Source organism: Fulvia fulva, chromosome 8 (genome assembly GCF_020509005.1).
Source record: "Fulvia fulva chromosome 8, complete sequence".
Classification (NCBI taxonomy): Eukaryota; Fungi; Ascomycota; class Dothideomycetes; order Mycosphaerellales; family Mycosphaerellaceae; genus Fulvia; species Fulvia fulva.
Window position 1 is genome coordinate 2,037,812 of NC_063019.1, and position 19,283 is coordinate 2,057,094.

At 53.2% G+C, this 19,283-nt stretch overlaps 5 protein-coding genes across 5 annotated transcripts; 2 read left to right on the forward strand and 3 right to left on the reverse strand.

The window, feature by feature from the left end:
- Window positions 1–2,319: 2,319 nt before the first annotated feature.
- CLAFUR5_11191 (Sterol 3-beta-glucosyltransferase UGT80B1) lies at window positions 2,320–5,231 on the reverse strand (the record flags this gene model as incomplete). Its single annotated transcript, XM_047910339.1, is given in 5 exon segments — window positions 2,320–2,763; window positions 2,776–2,839; window positions 2,871–3,691; window positions 4,331–4,642; window positions 4,701–5,231. Coding segments are annotated over 5 exon segments (2,172 nt in total), but the record flags the coding sequence as incomplete, so codon positions are not given.
- A 980-nt stretch (window positions 5,232–6,211) lies between these two features.
- On the reverse strand, window positions 6,212–9,031 carry CLAFUR5_11192 (uncharacterized protein; the record flags this gene model as incomplete). Its single annotated transcript, XM_047910340.1, has 4 exons — window positions 6,212–8,297; window positions 8,350–8,791; window positions 8,840–8,933; window positions 9,008–9,031. 4 exons carry the CDS (start codon window positions 9,029–9,031, stop codon window positions 6,212–6,214), a joined length of 2,646 nt encoding a protein of 881 aa, XP_047765358.1.
- Window positions 9,032–10,705: 1,674 nt separating this feature from the next.
- CLAFUR5_11193 (Double-strand break repair protein mus-23) lies at window positions 10,706–13,078 on the reverse strand (the record flags this gene model as incomplete). The annotated part of the gene is made up of 2 exons (XM_047910341.1): window positions 10,706–13,002; window positions 13,063–13,078. The coding sequence occupies 2 exons, from the start codon at window positions 13,076–13,078 to the stop codon at window positions 10,706–10,708; spliced, it is 2,313 nt and encodes a 770-aa protein (XP_047765359.1).
- A 285-nt stretch (window positions 13,079–13,363) lies between these two features.
- On the forward strand, window positions 13,364–13,811 carry CLAFUR5_11194 (37S ribosomal protein S19, mitochondrial; the record flags this gene model as incomplete). Its single annotated transcript, XM_047910342.1, has 4 exons — window positions 13,364–13,406; window positions 13,460–13,475; window positions 13,533–13,712; window positions 13,769–13,811. 4 exons carry the CDS (start codon window positions 13,364–13,366, stop codon window positions 13,809–13,811), a joined length of 282 nt encoding a protein of 93 aa, XP_047765356.1.
- Window positions 13,812–14,803: 992 nt separating this feature from the next.
- Window positions 14,804–18,625, forward strand: CLAFUR5_11195 (uncharacterized protein; the record flags this gene model as incomplete). The annotated part of the gene is made up of 3 exons (XM_047910343.1): window positions 14,804–14,936; window positions 15,291–18,516; window positions 18,562–18,625. 3 exons carry the CDS (start codon window positions 14,804–14,806, stop codon window positions 18,623–18,625), a joined length of 3,423 nt encoding a protein of 1,140 aa, XP_047765357.1.
- Window positions 18,626–19,283: the final 658 nt, after the last annotated feature.

Below are 19,283 nucleotides of genomic sequence, written 5' to 3' on the forward strand. Positions count from 1 at the left end.
CCTAGCTAGGTCTATTCGTATTAGTCTCGGCGTTCTCGCGAGTAAAGGCGTAGACGTAAGCCAAGTTAGCCTTTAACGCGGCCTTTAGGCGGCTAGCGGCGTCGCGGGTAGTATAAGGCTTACGGCTAACCTAGAAGACTAGACTATATATAGCTAGGGTCGGGGCGTTAATCTAAGCTAGATTACGATGCTTAAACTTAGTGTTCTAGAACTAACTAGACTCCGTAACCTAAGTAATATTGTAGGCCTAGGGAAGATAAGAGAAGTCAGCTACCTTACTAGGGGTGACTAGGCGCTTAGAGTCCTTTAACCGGGAAGACCGCTTAGTATAGCTAAACTTAGTACGAGACCGGCTACGGTCGTAGGTAGAGTACTTACTAGTCTAGAAATAATTAGTATAGCCGCCGCGCTCGATAAAGGTGAAGTCGCCTAAAGTATTAGGCTTAGGATCCTCCTAGTCGCATTTCTCTAGCTTACTACTCGGTAGGCTAAGTTACTAGTACTTAGTAAAGGTTCCTAGCGGACGCTCGGTATCGCCCTTAGAACGATAGCTTTATACGTATCGCGTAGATCTAGAGCGCCCGCTATAGTAGCTAAAGACAATCGCCGCTAGTCTAGTTTATACGGTATACGGTCTAAAAGCGATAGGCTACCTTAGAATACCGCCCTTAGGGACCTCTTCGAAGACGTCGAAGTCGGAGTCTAACGCGGCTACTAGCTTTAGAACGCCGCTAAACTAGAAGCGGCTATAGCGCGAAGGGAGTATATAAATTATCTTAAAGAATCTAGATCCTCCGTCGATCCTTAGACACTAGCGCGCGATACGGACTAACTATAGCGCGATCTAATCGTCTAGCTTAATAACGTCGCAAGAGAACTAGACTTTAAACTAGAAGGCGTAGAGCCGAGTCTACTAACCGGCTAACTATCCGGTAGGTATATCCGGAAGGCGCGTCTTAGTACGAACGGGGAGCCGCGGGAAGTTATTAGATACGGCCGAAGTATAGGTGACGGTAAGGGCGTCTATCTAAGCTATTAACTCCTTACCTTAAGGAGAGCGCGGGATAGGAGCTATAGTAAGCTATAAGGAAGAAAGGAGTCTAAAGCACGTTAGTATTACTATATTAACGCCGACACCGCGGCGCGGCTTATATACCTTGATCTAATTAAGAATAAGTTAGCTAAGGCTAAAGAAGGTTAAGGAAGAAGCTACCGAAGGGCGAAGAGGTTGTTAAAGACTTAGTAAGCTTAAAGGTTAATATTCGTAGTCAGATTAATTTAGAATAAGAGCGTACTGTTATACTTACGTTCTATACGAGCTACCTAATACTACGAGCTTCTAACGATATAGGAAGGCGCAAACACGCGTAAGAAGCTCGCGGCGAGGTTATCTAACGGGGTTAGTAAGCTCGTAGTAAGCTTAGGTAGTAGAGTTAAGCCGCGTAAGGCAGTTATATATACGGAGTAAAGTGAGCTAAAGGGTCGTAGGCTAGGAAGCTACGACGAAAGAAGCTAAAGCTTTAGGATCTCTTTTGTTATCGATTTAAGTATATAGGCGATTAGGCTAGCCGCCTTAGGCTAATATAGGTGTGTTAGGGTCTAGTAGGGGAGGATGTGACGTTCTTATCCGAGCATACCGCCGGCTTGGCGCTTAGCTTTGTATTTAGAGTTTTCTTAGGTAGCTTTTCTATATCTAAGATTTACACTCGCTAAGGTTCTTATACTTACTATTACTAGGTTAGTTGTTAGCTTAGCTATTGATAGGTTGGTTGCTGCTGGCTAGGTTCCTGTGTCGCGTTCCCGTTTATAGAGATTTGGGTGTCCCTCGCGAGCTGCCTGATGCTCGCGAGTTGGGCTTGGGATCTAGTCTCCATGTCGCTGCCCTTTAGCTACGGCTGAGGTTAGAAGTTGCCTAAATAGGCAATTCACCTCCGCGGCTCCGCAATTTCAGGGTCCTGTCGGATAGGAGGTGGATTCCTGTTTTCTGGTCGCTTTCCGTAGCAATTGCGCGGCCGCCAGTGCAGGCGCGCTGCTCTTGTTCTCGTTAGGTGATAGCATTAATAGGCGCTTTCGAATGGTGCGTCGTGCGAGGCCCTTGGACCGTGCCGTTGTATGTTGTTCTTAGATATATAAGCGATGTTTAGTATATATATTACTATATATAAGCGCTTCGTTATTGCCTAATATACTGTTTTGTTTAAAACGTCGCGGTTTAACGCGACGATCGAGGAAGCCGAGTGCACTAGGTGTTTATGCTAGCGTTCTATCAAGCGACTTAGGGAGGCTTGCAGCACCGGCGATATCATAGGAGGTTCCACCTCTCTCCGTCGTGGCTTTGTGCTGTGCCCCCAAGACATCCTTCAGCACCTCATCATGGTTGCGCTTCTTCAAATGCTTCTTTATACGCTTCCAACGTTCAATCACATCTTGCTTCTCTGCTTCAGAGCTTAACAACCAGTCCTCGTACCCCTGCGCGGCCCTCGAAGCTACAATGTACCTCTGTATATTGGTGCGGTGTGCCTTTTGAGCTTCTTTGTGAAACCCCTTCATTGAGTGCCCAAGCACACCAATAGTACCTGCAAGTGGTTTAGCAATGAACCCTACTATCCCCTTGCTAACACCCTTAGCAACCCTAGCAGCACCCTCTTTACGAGCGCCATTCCACAGTTGCGTTACTAAGCCAGTCACCCCATCGTACCAGCCCAGCAGGCCAGATTCTCTGCCTACAGCGATAAAACCGGTCTTTATATCGGTGACCTGTTCCTATAGTCGGACGGTATCGTCGCCCCAGAGTTTGGGCAGATTGTGACTTCCTCTGGTCAGATTGACGGCGATGTCGCTAGGTCCCTATGCCAAAGCCCCGTGAAAACCGTCCGATACCTTGGCTCGTGTGTGCTGCAGTGGGTTGGGGTGCATCCCGACTCTTGCCGGGTACGTTTTCGACGCGATTACGGACTTGATCTCTCCTAGTGTGACTCGATTCGGCGCTGAAATGACGATGCAGTGCGCTAGATCCTGAGCTCGGCGTAGAACTTGAACTCGAATATGGCGCCTTGGATAATTTGGGACGACTCTGAGTACCGGCAAGATCTTCCGAATCTTGCATAGTCCCTCCCAGCCGTGAAGTTGTTCGGATCGAACTTGGTCTCGCTAACGAACCCCGGCTGGTTTCGGCGACTGGTGTCTGTGATGTCTTTCGACTAGGTCCAGCTACATCGCGCAAACCCTTCCACGTCTCAGAAGGAATTTCGGCAATGCCCAGTCCCATACCACTGACCGCTCTACAAGCAGCGGTGAAGCCTCCAGATATTGGGTCCACAGGGCCTTCATCCGTATAGTACTCCTGTACCCGGAAGAGCTTCAAGTCGTCAAACTCCAACATATTAACATTAGCCAGAGTACATGTAGCGAGTGCACTCAGCCTGATCTTCGAGCGTTTGACACGCCAGACAGCCGTCCGAGACGGTGTAAGGGTACAGCGAAGTCGATCAGACTCTAGGCATTGATGGAACAGTTCAGCCCCTACTTCGCTGCCGGGTCTTTCAGCTGCGATCTTAGAAGCGAGGGTCTTCGCATTTTCTAAGCTTTCGGGTTTCATGCAGAATGTGATAGCATCGGCAAGTCGACTTGCAGTGAGTTGTTTAATGGGTATCGGTTCGGGTCCAGCGCCGGCTCGTGCCACTATACCTCCCTAGAAAGGCTGGTCGCCAAAGAAAGGGACTATAATAGTTGGTCGACCGTCCACGGTTACACCTCCAAACCGATCCTCCCGATGGTCGAGCAGCACTACAAGCGGGCTGTCCTTCGCACGGCATTGAGGGCGCCAGTCGGGGGACAGGACGTCTGCGGAGATGCGGTCAATCTATCTCTTTCAAGCAGGTGAGAAGGGACGCAATGCTTGGAGACTCATAATCCACACGTGTAGCTCACGTTGTTAAGCGTAGCGACCGAGCGCTAGCCACACCGGAGTACGAGCTTGCGAGTACGTAGGTGAGGCGTCAGCGAGGGAGTGAAGCTCTATACCAGCCCTCAACTAGCCTTGGCGCCCGCTCTGATTAGTCAACTTTCAAGTTCTAGGGTCACGTGACCTACCGCAACTCGCAAACATATACTCGTCGCTAACGCCTATATCGTCGTATAATAAGCACTATACGTCGGGTAGCGGTAGCGTGGATCGCACGCTACTTTGCAGTCTAGAAGGGTTGGTAGAGAGCTCCACTCCGCTACGCTTACCTTTGGAGGTTCACAACCGCCAACAGCACATTTTAAAGTTGGTGAGTTGATGATCAGCGTTCGAAGATTTGATGTTGGCCAATGGATGCGGGAAGACATGTGTAGGTGAGTATGGCATCGTAAACATGATGTGCAGAGGGCATCCTAGCTTCTCTGCACAATGAACGTGGGCGAAGCTGGGAGGATTGGCGATAATGCAGTCGGCCACGAATGGTCTTGTATCCGTCTCAGGCGGTCCAGTGAGATCATGAACGTCTATAGCGAGACGTCCCATCCCGTCACCAGCTTCATAACACGATCGCCAGTAGCCTTGAATGTACTCGCCAACGTCTCGTCTTTGCTGACTGACGTCTCCGCTTGCTAGACTTCGAAAGCCCGGCATCAGGCCCGGGTTCTTGACCATGAAGGCCTGCCTCATATTAGTCTCATCTACTGAAGCATCGACTGAAGCGCCGGTGTATACTCACCATCAACCGCGAAGGATCATCACCAATGTCAAAGAACTCGAGGCCATTCCCTCTGACAAAGCTCTCAAAGTTGGCATGAGTTGCTAAGCGTACCCAGTGGCCATGGGTCTCCTTGAGGACTTTGCCGAGAGCGACAAAGGGTTGAACATCTCCGCACGAGCCCACAACCTGGATAAAGATGTTCAATGGAGGTGGTCGGGCGACTGGAGGGCTTGGAGGACTGTCTTGGCTGCTGGGAATCTGCTGGCGTAAAGCAGGGCTGAAGACTTGCGACAGGCGTCGGCTGAATTGGTTGATGCGGATGTCGACACGGCCGTCATCAGTTATACGGGCAGTTGTGCCCATGCCATCCTCCTCACCGCGGATCTCGTCGTAGATGTCTCCGTATGCGGGTGGTGCCGAATCATCACCATCCTCGTCTGCGAGTATCAGATCAGTATTGCGCGAGTGAGCCCCCGGTCTTGTGGGTCTTGCAGCGTCGGCGAGTGAGACGGAAGCAGCTTGCACTGCTGGCAATTTGTCGTCCTGCATGAAGATGTTCGATTGACTCAATTTGTCTGAGGTTTCCTGAGCCGTAGTGGTGGAAATGGAGCGACTGATCCAGATCAGATAATCAATTGCATCAATCCCAGATCTCGAGCCCGATCAGTGTATGAGTAGAGCACCTCCCAGAACGAGAGTCCAGGTCGGTAGTGTTATAACGAAGACATTGCAGAACCAGAGCCAGTCGATGAGCGTCTGTGGCATTGACGCTTCCATAATTATAGGTCGGTGGTGCTTGTACGACGCAACCGAGCAACGTCCACGCAGGAGTCGCATATGTGCACCGAAGCTGGTCGAAAACCCAGAGAGATGATCCTCAGTCGTATCTAGGCACCATTGAAGCAACCGATCAAGGCGGCAGAATTATGGAATCCTTGCCAGCTGAAGATACGCATCGTGGCGTTTTGCTCGAGCGTCTTGTCGGCGAGCCCTGATGGCAATGGACTATCGACAGTGGAAATCACTCTAGCAGGATGAGCTATGAGTGGTGTTGATGAAGTTGGAGTTGGGGAACGGTAGAGACATCGCCCCAGACCCGAAGCACGCTAAGCTCTATTGACGCGCTGCAACATATGCAGGCGGTCTGAGCAGGACATCCGACTTACCGTCTGTCGCAACAATACCAATAGTGGGTACATGGTGTACACTCACAATCGGCGAGCATCTCAACTGACTTCTTCCCCAAGGCGAAGATTAGCCACTCAGCCGACATCCGCGTGATGAAGGGAGGGAGTGGCTGGTCGGTCAATTTGGACTCAGTGTCTTCATACATACTCATTCCCCATCCCTGATACCCAAGGGAGGCATCTAGCACACTCGTGAGATAGCAGCTTCATTATCGATTCGTCAAACCACAACTCAAAAGAAAAGCAAGACAGTTTGGGGTATATTCGTTCGGAACAAGATCCATCTGGGCCACACCCAGTCCAGCTTTCAACTCCATGCTTTTTCAACTCCAGCAAATGCATCTAGTAGTAGATCTTCTCCTCATAAATTGGCGGTCTTCCATCCTCGGCGTCCCAGCACACATTGTTCTTCGCATCAAGGTACGCGCCCTCATCAGTCATCGGGATGATCTTAGAAGTATCGCGAATCTCCTGCCTGCTGATACCGACAGGATCGCGAGGGATCCAGAGGAGAGGTGTGGCGCTTGTGATGGCCGGGTTGAAGAATGCTGTCTTCTCGACCTCGTTGGTGTAGTGGACGGCGATCTCCTTTGGTACCAGGCGGCGCATCGTTAAGTAGTCGGTGTAGATGTCTGGCCGGAGCCACTTGACGAGGAAGTTGGGCTTCTTGTGAGGAGCAGGGCCCAGCTCGTGGTTGCCGTTAGAGATGCGGGCTTCCTTCGCCGCATCGCCATCAGCCAATCTGTCGCCCTCAGCCACTCCGTTGCCGTGCTCGATTTCAAGAAGGTGTCGTTCCTCCGCGTCGAGAGACTTTGGTAGGTAGGTCAAGAGGGGATCCATTGCGGCGTTGAGGCTGAGGTGGTAGAGTGCGGTGAAGATCAAGAAGATGATCATCAGGATCATTGGGCCGAGAGCTCCGACACTCGTCCCAACCGCGATGGCGAAAAGACCGATCAAGCACACTGTGGCCACGTAGATGCCAACAAACAAGTGCTTGAGCGCGCGAGGATACACCAGCCCTTTCGTATCGATGACTGCGTTCGAGACGAACAACAAATTGTATCTGTATGCAAAGTAAAAGAGGAATAGACCGATAGCTGCGAAGCCCATGACCAGAGGGGCGATGGCGGCGTAGCACATCGCGATCACGAACAAGTTCGTATAGACTGGGAATAATGTACCCCAGCCCAGGCTCGACAGTGAGATCCAGCGCTTGTACATCTTCCGCGGAGTCTTGTCGAGAATCTTGCCCAGCACCATGAATAGGATCAAGCCGACCAGACCAAGGAGCAGACTCGACACAATCGCGAGTCCCTGCAGGATGAAGTAGGAGATGTAGAAGTTGCTCGCCAGAGGAATCTGCTTGGCCAGGACGTTCGTGACGCTGGTTGGGTCTTGGATTACCGATTGCACGACCGATGACGCGGCTGAACCCAGAGTGGCCACCAGGAAGACCTGTACCACTTGGAAGGCGAAGTAAGAGTTCTGAACGTTGAGCTCAACAGCGCTGGCAGTCGGTGCTCCGCCGATCTTCGCCATCAGACGAAGGATGACGGGCAGCAGTGACATGAGGACAGCCAGCAATATGACTGGCAGTAGACCGGTGACGACACCCAAAATCACCTCCGGGATATCGTTGATGAAGCTCAGCCACGGCAGGCATGAAGTCAGATAGTTGATGTTAGAGATCGCACCGACCACCGCCACGGGAATAGACCAGAAGATGATTAGCGCAACCACAAAGGTGGTAGTTCCGATTTGTCGGATGATTCGCTCCCACCACTTGATCGAGAGGTTCTTCCAAATCACTTCTTCCGGAGTCATGCCAATGAAACGAGGAGACATTTGCAGGACCTGGTGGTGCGTCAAGCTCTGATATGCAGCTTGAGCCTCCGAGGTAGTCTCAAATTCCACGAAGACAGAGTTGAGGCGCTTTGCTTCTCCAGTCATGTGTTTGGCCTGCTCCGCATTGACCTTGGGAATGAGCTTCTGGAGCTCATCGCGGCACCACTGGATAGTGTCCACCTTCTTGCCGATGAGCGGCTTCAGCCGATGCGTTGGACGATCTTTCGCCTTGATGTATTGTTCCGCCGTGTTATTGCGCTCGCCGATCGCGGCTTCCTCAGAATCATTTCCGTCGCTTTTCTTCGCAGCCTTGATACGGTTGCCGTTGGCCAGTTTGACAAGCTTAGTCTCGGCGGCCTCCAGCTTCATGGCGGCCGTGTCGCGATCGCCAACAATGTCTTCGAGATCCTTGCAGTCGGTCTGCAGCCAGATGCGTCGGACACCCGGGTCAAGCATGCGGCGAAGCTTTGCTTCGTCCATGTACTCCTCTGGAACCGATGTGTAGAGTACGGTGCGCGAGGAGATGCGGCTAGCGTAAAGGGGGGACATGAGGTATGCCTGTCGAAGATTAATGTAGAAGATGCTGTAGAAGCATTGGTCAGTACGACTCCACCCATTCTATGGAAACTACTCACCTCTCGCGCGTGATCATGTAGATGACGAAGCTGAAGAAGATAATGGCACATCCTGCATGCGCAAAATACTTGTAGTATCCGCCAGTGGAGGTCTCAGAGATGTTGGCGAACGTTAGCAGGTCGAGCTGCTGCTTGCCTCCACCACCAGTGGCATTGATGGGAAAGAGGACTGGCCATGTAATGAGACATCCCACCAGGCACATGACCACGCATATCTTGAGAAAGCGCAGGAAAAGGTAGCCATCCAGCGTGTGGTGATTGAGCACGTAAGTGTCTGGCATGGACCAGAACTCGCCGATCCAGTTGAAGATGCCATCCTTGGGTCGAGGTGTCTTTGCTTCGTCTCGCAGACTACCGACGAATGTTCTTGGTCGATAATATCTCGGAAATCTGTTTCTCAGGACGAGGAACAAGATGGCGTAGACCAGTGCATAGAGGGCGACTTTGCGTTGTTAGCTGTGAGTAGTCTCGGAGCTCAGATCTAACATACCTGGCGCGAGGGTAGAAAGAATGGACGAGGCGGAGTTCGACTTGTTCTCGTCGGCGCTTTGTGCTGAGCCAATATTGCTGTCGCCGTTCTGATTCTGGTGCAAGAGGTAGGTCAGCAAGATCGTTTCCCACGGGTGCGATCGGCGCGAATTGAGTTTCGTGGACTCACAATATTGCTGCAAGAATTACCCATGTCGGCCGATATCTGCTCCTCGGAGCGCTGAAGCAGAAAAATGTGCGCAGTACACGCGACAATCCGGTGGTGACGATGATGTCGAAGTGGTGAGGTCGCAGGCGCGTGCGAGAAGTACTGGCGAGTAGCGACAAAGGTGTCAAGGAGGCGCTGCGGTGTAAACACGCGGCACAGGCCGCACAGCAGGCACGGACGCCCAGTTCTACCCCCTTGGCAGCGAGAATCTCGTGCAGGAGAATAATGACGACCGTCGAGCCGCACGATCGGGCCGCGGGATGATGAATCGAACAAATCGTCCTCCGCCGAGGCGCTTGTGCTTGAGACGATGACTCTGTACAAAACGGGACAAGCAAGAGCTCATCAACTGGCGGTGGGTGTTGTGTGTTCTTATCGCTTTGCCCGGTTTGCACCTTTCACAGGCATGACCATGACGGATCTTGACGACGTTGAACGACAGTGGTGGGTGGCTTCTTGACAGCTAAACTCGAAACAGAGGGCTGCACGCCTCAATCATCGAAGGGAAGGGACCGTTCACCAGCCACAGCGCCTAAGCCTTCGAATCAGCTTTTGGCCGTGTCGGTCCCCATGCACCCGCGAAGTCTTTTCCACCTTTCAGGCGCCGTGAGCTGCAGGCATGCCGCATGCGTGGACGGCGAACATCTCCCCGCTTCTGCCGGTATCAAGTCTTCTGCCAGTACACACGCAAGCATCACGATGCGATTATACAGCTGCGATGAGAGACTGCTGATGGACCTTGCATTTCTGATGATAGCTATCGTCCTTTTCCCCATTCACACGAAATGTCTGGCCCGATCGCTGCTCCGAACGGCCACAAGCCATGCCCAGCATTTCCATCAGGGGTGCTTGCACCAGCCCATGTTCGTGGAGGCTGGAGCAAAAGCCGTCAAAAGCCTAGAACATGGGCCTTCAACTTCATGTGCAAAACACAACTTACACCGCCACAGACCCAATTGCACACTCAACTGCTAGTCCCACAGACTCTTGCTTGCTTGCCATCACAAGCTACCATGTCCAGCTGCACCGCCACTCATATGTCCAAAACCTTCACGCGCAAAAGCTTCAACCTCGGTATCCTTCCAAGGTTGTGTGAACTGCGAGAGTGAGCCCTCATTGCAATGCCACACGACGTGACCATGTGAAAGTCTACAGGCCATCGAGCGACCATCAAATGAAAGTACGCGCAGAGTACAGATCATGGCCCAGCTCACCACCCAGCTGCAGATCGTCCACTCGAGAGCTCACTAGCCACAGCTGCATCGGCTCCTACAGCTTCATGCACATATGTATCGGCTCCCACAGATCTCCACCCTCGAAGCATGCAGACGTGGCAGAAACTGTTATCCACGCCATCATCTGCGTCATTGCGCTTAGGCGTTGTGGACACGGCAGAGAAAGTGGACATCTTCGCGATGGCAGCTGACTCGCACAGAGATGTTGATGTACAGGAGCACGGCAGGTCGTGGAAGGGTAATACGTCGTGCGAGCAATTGATACATCAAGTGAGCGAGCAATATGTATCTGATGGTACTGTCTTTCCCCATGGGCAAATGCTCCGATCGACACCCTTTCTGTTCCTGTTCCAACGCCTCGCCATGCTACGCTTCGCTAAAGTACAGCAATATCAATCTCATTCGGACCAGACCAGACAACTTCTCATCGCCTGCCCGTCCTTCGCTGCGCAGCAGGCGGAGGCTCAAAGGCATCATCGTCGCTGATCTCGTCCTCGCTAAGGTCCTGGAGACGCTTCGATGCAGCAGGTTTTGCAGCAGCAGCAGCAGCAGCAGCTCTACCTGTCCCGTTCGATCTGGCACTGCCATTGACCTGACTGCTTCCAAAGTTGAGTCGGCTCTGCTGTGTGCTCGATGCGGCGGCAGCTCCTGCTCGGCCTCGTGTCGACTTTGGTGCGGCTTTCTTGGGAGGTGACGCTGAACGTTGTGTCCGGGCTATCGACTTCGCTTGACTTACGAAGAGTCCTTGACTCTCGTCTTCATCGTCGTCGTCGTCCAGCATGATTATATCGTCGTCATCATCTTCGTCGCTGTCAGGCTTCTTCTTCTTGCCTCGCGCTGCGGCAGGTTTCGCAGGGGCTTTCTTTGGGGCAGCAGCTTTGCGAGTTGTGCCAGTCGCTGCCTTGCCTCCCCTACCTCCGCGGCTGCCTCTGCCTCTTGCAGGCGCCTTGCTTGCTCCGGAGACCACGCTTGCGTTATCGTCATCATCGTCACCATTCTCTTGCCCTTCCTCCTCCACTGGGATAGCGTATATGCTGTCCTCCCAGGGCCCATCAGCATCGCTATCCCAAGTGCTTGGCTTTGGCTTGAGATTGCCCTGCCGACGCCTTCGCTTCAGCTCGCCTCTAGCGTGTGCTGCCTCTTGGTGCTGGCGGATCTCATCCATCCTGTCATAGACATCGGCATCCTGGTCTGGATCGCTCTCGTCGTCGATGTCACGCGGCTCGACTTTCTTGTCCTGATCAGGGTCAAGTAGACTCTCCTGCTGTTGATCCATCGTCTCCTTAAGAAACGCTTCCATGGCATGTTTGTCATCTTTGTCCACGAACTGTCCAACAGCGTCGTTGAATCTGTTTTGAGGCAGAATAGTGAGAGACTGTGCTTCAAGAAACTCCTTGACAAGCTTATCCACCTTGACGCTGTCGATGGAAGCGAAAGATATGGCCTCCGCTTCGGGCATGTCTGGCTGGAGTTTGGTCGCACGCACCGCTTTCCGCTTGCGGTGGTATTGGACCAAGTCGACGTTCGCAACTCTGTCTGCAAACTCTGATGCAAATCGCTGTGGGTTGGTTATGTTGTACTCGCCACCTTCTGCTGGTGGAGTGTGCTCAACGCGCAATCGAATGAGCGGCTGTGGCATTTCGTCCTCATCGACTTCATTTCCTGCCTCCTCCTGTGTCTCTCGCCAGCTGTTGTTAGCCTCGTCGATCAGCTCTTCGATCTGCTGCACGAGGAAGTTCGTAAGCCGAACCTTAGCGTCGGTCTCGTTCTTAACCATTGCGCACTCTCGTGCTTCGGGAAAGTCGTTAAGGACGATCTCCTTCATGACGAACGGGCGGACGGTCTTCAGTCGTATTGGCTCGACGTCGTAGTCAGTGCCCTTGACGCTGACAATCGCCACATGTTTGGGTACTGCTTCGCCCTTGGATAGTGAAGTGGCAACCGAAGATCCAGGCTGCATGACTTTGAAACCCATCTCGGGATTTTCCTGGGGTTCGATCTTGCACTCATGCTCGTGGCCCCAGATGACCAGATGCATAAAGCTGGGAAGATATTGTTCAGGTAGGTAGGACGTCTCGGTGTACGCGTGGTGGTTTTGATGGACACTCATGATGTTGAACCAGTCCTTCTGTTGAGTATTCGGCTGGAAGAACCGGACCTGGTTATCGCGGAAGGTACGAAAAAGGCGCTCATCTCGCACATTGCTCATGCCGTAAAGTGCTAGCTTGGTTTTCCCCTTCTGCAGCAGCACTGGCTTGATGTCGATCTTGTCGGCTTCTGGTGTGCGACCATAGTAGTTGAGAAGGCCAGACATGGCCAAGATGTCGAGTGCTGCAAGATGACCTTCGCCAGATGGATCATCGTGGTTGCCATGAATCGAGAAGACAGGAATCGCTACGTTGATGTCTGCGTCGTTGTAGTTGGCATGATTGAAAGCGCCAGCGAAATGCTCGCTCCCATCACTCAGCATCGCTAGCTCGCACGGCTTGTCTCCAAAGCAGTTGGCACGCAGACTGCGCATTACCTGATAGAGTGACTTCCGAGATGGCTTGTTCTCGTGAAACAGATCTCCCGCAAGAAGTACCATGTCGACATCGCGTTCCTTGGCCAGTGTCATGACCTCGTCAAATGTCTTCCAACTGTCGTCGCCACGCTTCGGGTCGCGCTCGCCGTAGCCGACATGATTGTCTGTCGAGACGAGGATACGTATCGTATCCGCCGCTGTATATGTCAGTTCCGGTGGTGTCGACCATTGATCGGGTTGACTTGAAGTCGCCATACCTGTGAAGACTGGCATGATGCTCGAGCCGCGTTACGAGCGTAAGAAGGAGTGGTCTTCTTCATGCAAAGCAGCAAACATTACGAAGAAAGGTTCGTGATTCTGGTAAAAAGAAGAAGTGAATGCTTGAGCGTTTGATGGAAATGGAATTGATTGGCATCGCTGCCTGAACGCGTTGCCACGCGACGTCACGCGTGGAGGCTTGGCAGATCTAACGCTAGCCAGAAGGAGATGAGCATGTCCGCTCCTGCTGTTGACTTCATCGACGACGTGAAGCCGCCTTGTTATCCATCACCAGCGATCATGAAGGCGACCAGTGCACTGTTCTCACGCTCAGTGTGGAAAGGTATGCTTCTGGCGTCCATCAGCTCAAGTGACATTGCTAACACGCATCTGCAGGACCACACATTGTGCCGTATGTCTACCCCTTCGAACACGGCCGCGAAGACCAACAGTATTAACGTCTTGCAAGGCTCCCTATCATACGACCAAAGGCTGGTGAAAGGACGCCTCCAATCAAGACGCAGGCGCGGAGTGCGACGATCCTGCCAAATTTTGTGGGACTCATCTTCCAAGTCTACAACGGCAAGGTCTACAATGATGTGCGGATAACGGAAGATATGGTCGGGCACAAGCTCGGAGAGTTCTCAGCGTGAGTACAACGCTTATCAAATGTTCAGCGGACAAAGTACTGATGACAATCACCAGGACGCGGAAGCGCTTCACGTACAAGCATTCCAAGAATAAGTAAACGGAAACGAAGAATCTGAGCTCTGGAGCGGAGATCTGCTCGCCCATCACTCGGCTATGATCGGATCTACGCAGCCCGATATGCATATTGCCGAGTAGGCAGGCAAGAAAGAGCAACCGCGGCCAAGCGCTGTCGCCGAATGGAAGGCTCGCGCGGGGGGAAGAATGTGTCTACCACACTAGGAGGAACTCGATCTACACGGCTTTGGTTTGGGGGATGGAAACGGGGACAGTACATGCCAGTTGGCATTGTCCGAGGATGGGGAGGGTGATTGATGGTTGTGTCAAGGGAGAGGTCATGGGGCAGTGGATTTGGTGGAAGTGGTTTTCTTTTTCAGCGGGAAACGGCAGCAGCAGAGCAGAGCGGAGCGGAGTGGAGCAGGAACGTGGCAGGTCAGAGTCGAACTAACGGCAGGCTCGACACGGCAGCTGCATGCCGCATACCGGGGAGGTGCTTTCCGCTAGCACGTACAACTGGACGCTCTTGCTACACTCCATGGAGCCTCACGCTGCACCAGATATAGCAGCCGCATTTGCACCTCTATCGTCAACGCTTGCTTCGCACTCGAGGATGTTCTTGCGAGTCCACTGCGCTCGAGGAGGCAGTGCATCGCCATGGTAAACTTCCTGACTTCTTTTATTTTGTCCCCCTCGTTCCTCATCACACAACACATCAACTCGTCTGTCATTCTCGCAAACACGCTCATTGCAACTCCAACCATTCCCAACTTCTTCATACAAGCACGATCCGTTCTCGCACACAGCGCCCGACCATCAGACCTCGATCAGCCCCTGAACGGCACAAGCAATACGTTGCTGCACACTTTATGTAAGGTCCCGTTCTACAGATGTCGCACATGTGGGCTACACTGATGCATCTCTCTGCAGAGTGCTTGAACAAACACCGTCACCTCTGAAAGGACCCACCGCGAACACTGCCCGCAGCTCTCCCGCTTTCTCGGACCCAAGATACGTCTTCGACGTTCGGTGGCCATGACCGGCTCAAAGACTACGCGAAAGGTCTACTCGGCCGAACAGCTACATCGCTTGAGAGGCAGTCAGTCGCAGCCCAAGCTTCAAGAGGCCATTGAAGCAAAGGATAGCGAAGATGCTGAGATCGTGAAAGGTGCGTCTTACGAAAGCATTGTCACGTGAAGCTTCGCGGCAGTGAGCTCTTCATGATCTGAAACGTCTCGCTCTCGCTTGGCGACTGCTCAGGCTCGAGGCCACAACAGCTCACTTTTCCCTCAGGCTTTCCTTGCCCTCCCGCCTGTTACCACATCCTTTCACCTCCACCATAAAGTTTCATCCACACCTCCCATCCTCATCGATCATCATCAGGACCCAGCCCTACTCACGATGGAATCTCCGTCCAGTGTGGCGGACAACCAGCGCTGGGTTGACGCGCTCGTGGCGTCTCCCACACGGGACTCAGACTACGAATTCGGAGGCGTTATGCTGACACCCAATTCACCAACAGAGCATGTCCTCCGTGGCTCGAGATCATTCGCAGCTCGCTCATATCGCTCTCGTACCTCTGGCAACTCACTACGCGTCCCATCCACCAAGTCCAACCACGAGAACGTGCCTGCAGAAATCTCCGAAGCTGATGACCAACCTGTCGGTCTTCAACCTCCGCCAAATGGCCTGACAATGGGCGACGTTGTCCCCAACAGCCAGAGTCTACGACCAGGCCCATTCAGGCTTCGCCCATCTCCAACGCCATCACTCAAGCGAAAGAAGGCTGAAGCCATTGTGAAAGCCCACGGCTCACCCACTCACGTACGTGTCACAGCTGGAGGTCGAATCGTGCCCTCTGAACAATCGCCACTTTGCCACCCACGCTTTGGCTACAGTGCCATACAAGCCAATGGCGGACTCATCAAGTCTGTTGCTCCAAACCATCAAGCCGGCAAACCGCAGTGGACACGAGCAACAGAGAACGGCTTTGTGGCGCAGGACATCGATGGCAATTTGTGTCAAATTGTCGACGGCACCATCATGCCACTTCAGGAGGTCAATGGTGCACTACAACTCTACATCGAGGCTCCGAACGTTCACGGCTCTTCTCACGGCCAGCTGAATGCTGCTCTTGCTCCACACCGTCCTCAACAGCCGACTGCTCTTCGACCGGCGAGTGCGGTCACTCCTGAGCCAAATATCCCCTCTCAGATCGCCGCGCTCGAACTTGAATACGCAAAGCTGGAGCACGAGCTAAAGGATGTGGACAAGACTGAAGTCATTCATGGTCGTGGCATGGGCAAAGGCTTCAAAGACGGCCTTGTAGCCCGGCGCCGTGAGCTCGTCATCAACATGGACAAGATCCGCAAAGCGATCAAGGCCTTGAAGAATCAGCCTCCGCCCAATGCGCCAACCTCACCGCGTGCCATGGCCCCTCAGCAGTCAATGTCGCCGCCAAGACGAGGTCCGGGAGGCATGGGTCCTTCGTTTCACAGACCACGACCGACGCAAATGTTCCCAGGACCAATCGGTCCACCGCCAGCACCCGGTCCATACTTGCCTCCTGGCGCGTTCGCACCTCAATATACAACACCAAGCCCTGAGGAGATCTACACCGGTCAGCGTTGGGATGTCCCTCCCCCGGGCATGTTCATGCAGCCTCCACCATTCGATGGTTCAATGGGACCTCCATTCCAGATGATGCCACCACTTGCATCTGCGCCTCTGGCAAACGATCTGCCACCTGTCACTCAGGCACAACAAAGCGGAAGTATCCCCCAGCACGACGGCTCTTTTGCCGATGTCAGCATCGAAACACCCAACCGCAGTCATGCTGTCTCTATCAGAGCGCCAGAGTCGAAGGTGACCAACATGAAGTCTGTCTTGAACCCTATGAGCCCGGCATACAAGCCAGCAGCCATGAATGCTGCCCCACATGGCCAGTTCGGCGCCGGCACCAGTATGATGGGACCATCAGCACCCTCTTTCCCAGTGCATCTCCAGCGTGGGACGCAGAGATCATCGACTGCCACAGATGACACCATCAGTCCAGCCAAGAAGGACGTTCACATGCACAGCTCAAGTATCGCGAGCTTCAATACTGCAGACTTTTTCCCGCGCAACACCGGCGAGTACTCAACCCGCCAGCAGGAGACTCATCCTTCTGGTCGATCAGAAGAGACCCATGAGCCACACGAAGGTTATGCTGCACGCAACAAGACTACGGTCACACCTGGTCACGAAGACTTCAGCCCCCACCGTTTCAGGGCGCCAGCCGTTCCTCCAGGTACTCCAGTCGACAGTGCGCGCAAAGTCTCGCAGCCATTGAATATTCCGCGGCAACGCAATGATGTGCCAGACCGAGATGCACACAACGTCAGCCCCAAGAGCAAGCGTGAGTGGCTTTTCATCAAAGAGTGTCCTGGGCAAACTCACACCGATGCCGACACATCACCAGCCGTGCACGATGGTGCTCGATCGGACATTGCTAATGTCACCAACTCCTTCGACACCCTTGATTTACTTAACAAGCCGCGTGATTGGATCGAAGGCTTCCAGGCAGGCTTGCAGCGCAAGCAAATCGGGGACCGGGCAGGCGATTCGCTTAATGGATATGTCGCTGGCCTCCTGAAGTCAACTCCAGCAACGACTGCGTCAGGATCCAGAGCGCAGACTAGCAGTCCCATGAGACCAACATCCCGTCGCCCATCACCAGCATTGCCATCGCGATCCTCAAGTCGGCTGATGATGTCCGACCAGGCCAATACAGCACGTTCACCATTCGAAATGAGCATGCAGAGTATGGACACATTGAAGCAGGCTGTATACGCACCCCAGAACGAGAACGCTATCTTGACTCCAGCTCCAGATGGACCGCATGTCACCGGTGAATCTCGGAACCTTGGGGCGTGGGCGAAGGACCACAACATCCAGCGCATGACCGACAGCAATGACTCTGCTCGCATCACTGATGTCCCCAACTTTCCCGTGCCTTCCCGCGGCTCATCTGTGCGAGAGCATCGCGACATCAAGATCAAAGACATGGCCGACGGCAAGCAACACCCACAGATGAAAGATTTGCCCGCTATTCCTGGCTTCAACCACATCGGTGACAACAGTGGCACATTCCTGCAGCCGAATGCAGGTCAATTCTCGGCAAGCCTGATGCCGCCTACCTCGCCTACGCTCAGCACCATGAGCATCGCATCTAGCAGCGTCGCTGCCGGCAGCGTACCAAACACTGGACATCGTGTCACCAGTATCTCGAGCATGGACTCAAGCATGCAGCGTCAGTGGCCAGGCAGTCGCATCATGACCCCAAGCGAGTGGAAGTCCGCAAGCTCTGTAGCGCATGCTGCGGGCTTGGCAACAGGCTACTTCGCACACGCACAGTTCGATGGGTCGCAGGACACCAAGGCTCCCCTCCGTCTGCCTGGTCAGCTAGCAGAGATGTCCGACAATGTTACCAAGCAGAATTCACAGCGTGTGACATCCATGACCAGCACTTCTTCTGGCCCAAAGCATGGCAGATTCCATGAGGGTTCGCTCGATGGCATGAGCAGTCCGCCAATGTCACCACCACGCTCTGTATCACCAAGCATGTCCCCAGACGTAACTCCACGAGCCACACCACGTGAGAACGGCAAGAAGGACAGCAGCCCAACCAAGAATCCATCTCCAGCAAAGGCCTTCCAGTCCATCGCCGAGAAGGTCGGCATCAAGGTCGCCACCACTACCAACGGCAAGTCACCCGAGGCTTCTTCTGGTCCTGCCGCCTAGGAAGGTGGTAGTCCATCAGGAAAGCGTCGCTGGCGCGATGTCTGGCGCAAAGGAGGCCGCGAGGGCTCCGATTGATCAACGCTGCTGAACAAAAAACATCATCAGATACACACAACCGAGCATCAGCACTCACAGCATCGACACACGCTTCTCGAAAAGCCAGGATACGCCACAGTCTCTCTTTGGACAACCATGTCTACCAACCAGCTTGGAAGCATTGGTCATTGTGTCAACATCCTGGCTCAGCAACATGAAACACCAAAAACACAACAGCTCTGCTTGCATCCCCTTCACCGCGACTACTTGAACGCGCCCCCTTTGTCGACAATCCACTAATAGCGAAGCACCACCTTGCCCCTGGCCCTTGATTGAGATTTTGTTTGCGATGATTGAACTTTGCGCATGAGCATATTTATGATGGTATCGAATGACGATTGACGAGATGGATGATGGGTACATTGGCATCGGGATCATGAGTCGGATCATGAGGATTGTATGGTTATACTTGATTGAGGAGAGTGTGTTGTTGTACTATACTGTAATTGTTGAATGTTCTTGCTTGCTGATTTCGCCGTGCCGGTCCTCGAGTGCTAATAGACTTACCTCCCATGTCAGGTGTTCACTGCCCCACATGACGAAGGCAGGATTCTTGGCTTGCAGGCTCGGGGTGTGACTTCACCTCAACACGAACACCGAGCGCCGCAACAATCTGGCTCAGGAGAGCATTTGATGT